Raw genomic sequence first — 6,159 nt, forward strand, 5'->3', positions numbered from 1 at the left:
CCAAAACCACAGAGAAACCCTGTCTCGAAAAAACCAAAAAAAAAAAAAAAGAGTCTTACTTCAGACGCTTGTGTGTGAACCAGAACCAAAGCAGCCCAGTGCCCAAACTGCTGCTATTCCCATTCTGTGTTCACGATGGACAGCCTCATTTCTCCTATCTTTACTTTGCTGTGTTTTAAAAATGGTCAGTTCTCAGGTGGTCCTGGGGATTTCAGTAAATGGTTATCTCCCAGTGCAATGGTTTTTCTAGAAGCAGCTATTTATCCATCCATCCATCCATCCATTTATTCTGAATAGGCTCCATCATATGACCCTGGCTGGCAGAGCAAGCTAGCCTGGAAATTCATAGAAATCTGCCTGCTTGTCAAATGCTGGAATTAAAGGCCTGTGCCATCACACCCAGCTCTTACAGCTCTTTCTTACTAGTGTGAATGTGATTTACTTTTAAATAATACTGTAAAAGAAAGAAATAGAAAAGGAATGTTTTGCTGACAATTGTATTCTCTGCCTGAAGCTCATCTTGTCTATTTTGTTGAAGGAACAGCACCAGGCCTTTCTGTACCAGCTAATGCAGCAGCAGCACCACCCACCTGAGCTGCAGCAGCTCCAGCTCCCTGGGCCCACACAGATCCCCATCAACAACCTCCTTGCAGGCACTCAGGCGCCCCCACTTCACACGGCCACCACCAACCCCTTTCTCACCATCCACGGGGACAACACAAGTCAGAAAGTCACAGTAAGTATGTTTCGTGATATACTGTGGGAGGCAAGGATCATAGTGAGCATAGATGGGTGGGTGCTCTTTAACCAATGTTTCCTCCAGCAACTGGATATTGTAAATAGAAGGTCTAAGCCAATTGAATTTCCATATAAGGTTTGAAGGCATTTTCCTAAATGTTTTAGTTAGCAAGATATGAGACAACCCATTCAAAACAGATTATTTAAAATGAGATTTTAATTTGTTTATAGAATTTTTCTCCCTTCAATTTTATGTGTTTAATTATTTTGTTCCAACATGCTTTTTTAAATGATGTTACATATTTGATATGGTAAATATACAAAATTAGGACAGTATTCTGAACTTGGCACAGTGTTTTTAAGGAATCTAGTACAGAGAGATGACTGCAGTACTTGAGGGCATCCAAAGCCCCCAAGTTCAGCTTCAGCCCCACAGCCACAGCTGCTTATAACTCTAGCTCCAGGAGGGCCATGCCCTTTCCTGGCTCCTGTAGGCACCTGCACACAAACGCATAAACCTACACACAGTTGCACACATACACAAATTTAAATCTTCAAAAAATTAATTGTAATTACAATTTTAATAGAATATAAAACTTCAGTGTATTGATTTATGATTTGTAAGTCATAGCATCTGGCCCTGTGGCTGAAGAGAGGTGAGAGTGCACGGACAGCCTGCACACAGGAGCTTGGGTTAGGGCTGCTCCCTGTGTTAGCTCCCCGGCCCCAGGTGAGGACACATGCCTGGAAGAGGAAGACACTGCAGTAGAGAAGGGAAGCCAGGTCAGGAGCCAGAAGGAGGAAGAGGCAAGGAGGTTGGGAGGGCAAGGACTTAGGAATGTTAGCACTGGTATTGCCATGCTCCATTGCTTTGAGATTTCTCTTTTGTTTTAATGTTAACCTTCGAACATTGGTGTTGATTTAGTAATGAATACTGCTTCAAAATCTGGGTTAGCTGTTGAGAGTCCTTTGTATTTGTCCTCTTGCTGTGCCTGCTTCCTGAGTGTGAGTACTGTCACCATGGATCTTGTCCCCTTTCTCCTCAGTGATTCTGTGTTTATATGTGTGGACGTTTGATATTATCTCCCATTGCTGTTGCTAATGGATATGTTCCATATTTAAAATAGATTAATTATAAGCCAGTTCTTCCCAAGTTATGCAATATGAGATACTTTAAATGAAAGAATCACAATAAATAATTGGAGAATAACCATCCTCCTGGGGTGTTTACAGGCACATTCCTGTAAACTGCTTGGGTGTCTGCAGCAGGGGGATAATGAGTTAGAGTCGAGTCCTGAGTCATGTAGAGAGACCTCATCTGTCCATCTGTCTGGATCTCTCTCCCTTTCCCCCAACACCCTCTCAGAGACAGGGTCGCTACATAGTCCTAGATGTTCTAGAATTCACTTTGTAGATCAGGCTGGCCTCAAACTCATGGAGATCCACCTTCCTCGGCTTCTGAGTACTGGGACTTAAGGTATGCACCACCACACCTGGCTGAGACCCCATCTCAAACAAACAAGAGAGCACTAAGAGGAAAGTGGACTAGGAGGGAAGTCATGGGGTCCCTGCAGGTCCCAGGGCCACTGTTGATTGGTTTCAGTCATCTGATGATAGTGCGGCTCCACTCAGAAAACACACATTGGGTCAGAACAATGACTTTCTTAGTCCATAACACTGCAGTATTGGCCATACTTTGCTTCTCCTTTGGAAAAGTGTGTATGGAAGGGCAATTCTGCACCCCTTCCTTGGGGACTGTTCAAGGACAGGCACACCACCTTTATGCCTTCACATATGCCCAGTGTGGTTTTCTAAAAACTGTCTTAGAAAATTCCTGTACACTGTGCTACAAAGTAGCCAGCCTCAGTATAAACCACCCCTGCTCCTTGTATCAGTTAGAGGGTATTGTCTTGGCCAGAATTGATTGAACTAATGCTTCTAATTTGTTTTGTTTTGAACCACAGAGACTTAGTGATAAAGCTGGACCTGTAGCTCAGGAGAAAAGTTGACACTGAAAGCCTCTGCTGCTCCTGCTCCCCCGGGCGGCTCTGCATCTCTGCACAGCTGTGATGACGGAAGGCGGCAGGGGTGCACAGGAAAGGACATCACGTGCGCTCCTAGGAGGCTTTGCTTAGTTTTCCTGTCACTTTGTTGCACTGAAATGAAATTCCTATATCCCCATCCCCTGCCAGAGTGTTTGAACTTTGGAAGAAAAATGAATAACTTTTTTTTGTCAATGAGATAATTCATACGCAGAGTTTATCAACCCAGGAGAATATAATGTGCTTGATCCCCAGCTGGTCTTGTCACATTAGAGACACAGGTAGTGAACTAAAGACTTAACTCATTTGCAAACCACTTGGTTTTATTGTAAAAGTTGGAATATAAAATATGATCTCATTTGGGATAGAGTGTGGCTGCTCGTTAGGGCAGAGCGTGTGTCTTGAGAACTGTCCAACTTCTTCTCCTGCAGCTGTAGTCACTGAGTACCGTGATCATACAGGTCCTCACCTGGGGCTTTGCAAATGTTTTAAAATTTTTATTGTAATAAGATTTTTTCTGTTTGCTGATCAGATTAGGATGGAAACACCTGCTTCTGCTGACAGTCTTACAAAAAAATATTTTTTTTTTATTGTTAAAATCTATTCCATTTAAAGAGATCTTGAGTTAAGTGAGTTCTAAGGCTGCTGGGAAAACCAGATCAATTAGAAATGAATAATTTTTTTTTTTTCAGAAATAGACACCAATGTGGAAACTGTTGGTAGGGTCTGGCTGGCCTAGATCAAGTGCCTGTTCGGACTCCACATGAAAGGGCTCCAGACAGCAGAGTCGGCCACTGTGCCAGCAGCCGTCCCCGAGCCTCTGCCTTTTTTTGAGACTTCTCTATGCCACTGTTGGGCTCATGCAAACTCTCACCTGGGTATTTGTCCACTCATGACTCACAAGGAAGCCAGTGGATTGGGGAGAGTATATATAGTCAGCCTCTCAGGAGTGCCCATAGGAATGAATGGGCCACCACAGTTCCTGAGATCTGTCTCTCAGCATTTTGACTTTGGGTAGTCACACTCTTGATTGTGACAGTATGGCAGACGGGTAGGTTAAACAATTGGGGATATAATCACTGATCTGTTTCTGAAATGCATGACTTACTAGTGGAAAAGGCCCAGCTGCAGTTCGACCTCCACTGTGTGCTTAGCTGGAAGAACAAGCTAGCTCTGCAGTCTGTCTCCTGGTGACTGCACAGTTATTACCTCACTTCTGTAAATACGGTTTGTGAATCTGTTTTGTAATGTGAAAAATTCATAAGATAACATTGATATTTTGATTTGTAATATTTCTAATTGGTAGATTTAATTGAAAAGTAAAATTAATTTATTTTTATATGTTCAGGGGAATTTTAAAGTCAAACCTTTTGTAGATAATTTCAAAGAATCAGTGTGGTTTATTTTACTTATTTAACCCACTGGTTGTTATTCTGTAACAATTTGTATAAATGGTAAATTTTGAATGTGCTGTTATTTTCCTTAGATGTAAAATTCCACATGTATTAAAATGTACAAAGTTTTGTTAATAAAATTTAATGATGTTTATAGCCCTGTGCCCTGCTATTTTGGACAGATGACTGTCCTGAGCCCATGGACCCTCGTGTGCAGTGCGCTGTGTTGTTTGTTCAGAACCATCTTAGAGTTGTCTGACTTCTTAGGGGTGGGCTGTGCAGAACAGCATGGAGCAAATTAGCAGTGGCCGGAGATGGCAGGTGATTGTTGAGGAGAGCGGATGGGGTGTGTCCATAGTAAGAGGACCGAGGCTTTGCTCCAAAGGAGACGGTTAATTATACTACATTAGCCGGGCGGCAGTGGCGCACACCTTTAATCCCAGCACTCGGGAGGCAGAGGCAGGCGGATCTCTGGGAGTTCGAGGTCAGCATGGTCTATAAGAGCTAGTTCCAGGATAGGCTCCAAAGCTACAGAGAAACCCTGTCTCGAAAAAATACATATACTACATTAAAAAAAAACAAAAAACAAAAAAAACCCCATACATTGGGGCTGGAGAGATGGCTCAGTGGTTAAGAGCATTGTCCTGAGTTCAATTCCCGGCAACCACATGGTGGCTCACAACCATCTGTAATAAGGTCTGGTGCCCTCTTCTGGCCTGCAGACATACACACAGACAGAATATTGTATACATAATAAATAAATATTTAAAAAAACATACACACTTGATTGAAGACTAAGTTCACTTGTTCACAGTAAAATAGGGTATTCTATTTCAGAGAATACAGATGTGTTTAATGGCCCCTGGGTGAAGGATGCATTGGGATGTAGAGGTGTGTTGTCATTTCTTCTTGGTAATCAAGAGTTGAGTGATCAGAAAAATCCAATCCTAGATACCTATTTTATTTTAATTGAGACAAGGGGCTCATGTATCCTCCTCAGCTCAACTCAGTGTAGCTAAGGACGGCCTTGAACTTGTCTTGTCTTTTGCCTTTGCTTCCTGGGTGGTGGGGTTACAGGTATGTGCTGTCTCTCCAGGTTTATCTAGTGCTAGGATAGAACCAAGGGTTCATGCAAGTACTTCTGGGGGAGCTACATCTTCATCCTTGAGCTCCCAACTTTACCATGGACTGACTGTTAGGTTTGTGGAAAGAGACAAATAAAAAATTGACTTTAGAAAGTCTTTTTTGTTGGGCAGATGTGGTGGTTCACACCTGAAAACCCAATGTCATCTGCTTTTGCAGAGGGCTCAGGTTCGGTTCCCAGCATCCACGTGGTGATTCAACTATTTGTCACTCTACTTTTAGGGTGGCTGATGCTGTCTTTTGGCCTCTGGCCACAGTGCACACAAATGGTACATATATGCACACGGAGGCAAACATTCACCCAAACTGTGAGAATTTTTTTTTTTTTTTTTGTTTTTTCGAGACAGGTTTCTCTGTGGTTTTGGAGCCTGTCCTGGAACTAGCTCTTGTAGACCAGGCTGGTCTCGAACTCACAGAGATCCACCTGCCTCTGCCTCCCGAGTGCTGGGATTAAAGGTGTGCGCCACCACCGCCCGGCTGAGAAAAATATTTTTTAAGCAGGAAGTCCATGTCTGGGCTCCATTTGACAGGGGTCTATAGACTTGTTCACCCAGCTGCTAAACTGTCCCCCAACCACAGGAAGCAAGGGGGCTCCTCATAGCTCTGGGCAGTTTATAGGAGCAAGAGGGCCTGACTTCAAGGAGGCTCTTAGGATGAAATGTCCCTTTGCTGCGCTGAGTGAGCCATATGCTTCAAGTCCACAGAGGCAGGTACAGCTGGGCTGGTGCCGTGTACCTGTAACCCCAGCACAGGGAGGAGAGACAGGGACTTCAGGAGCTCAAGGTCAGCAGAATTCAAGTCTCATCTGGGCTACTTGAGATCCAGTCTCAAGAACCAACAGA

General features: G+C 43.6%; 1 protein-coding gene across 11 annotated transcripts in view; it reads left to right on the top strand.

Annotated features, from left to right (window-relative positions):
• Mllt10 (MLLT10, histone lysine methyltransferase DOT1L cofactor) overlaps positions 1-4,328 on the top strand; it is a 150,774-nt gene extending 146,446 nt beyond the window's left edge. For all 11 annotated transcript variants that reach the window (XM_026782846.1, XM_005354656.2, XM_026782848.1 and 8 more), the window contains 2 exons: positions 539-736; positions 2,703-4,328. In XM_026782846.1, coding sequence (XP_026638647.1) covers positions 539-736; positions 2,703-2,747 — 243 coding nt within the window. In that variant the 3' untranslated portion in view covers positions 2,748-4,328. The remainder of the gene's footprint in view (positions 1-538; positions 737-2,702) is intronic.
• Positions 4,329-6,159: the final 1,831 nt, after the last annotated feature.

The sequence above is a fragment of the Microtus ochrogaster genome, chromosome 16, assembly GCF_000317375.1.
Source record: "Microtus ochrogaster isolate Prairie Vole_2 chromosome 16, MicOch1.0, whole genome shotgun sequence".
In the NCBI taxonomy this organism is placed as follows: Eukaryota; Metazoa; Chordata; class Mammalia; order Rodentia; family Cricetidae; genus Microtus; species Microtus ochrogaster.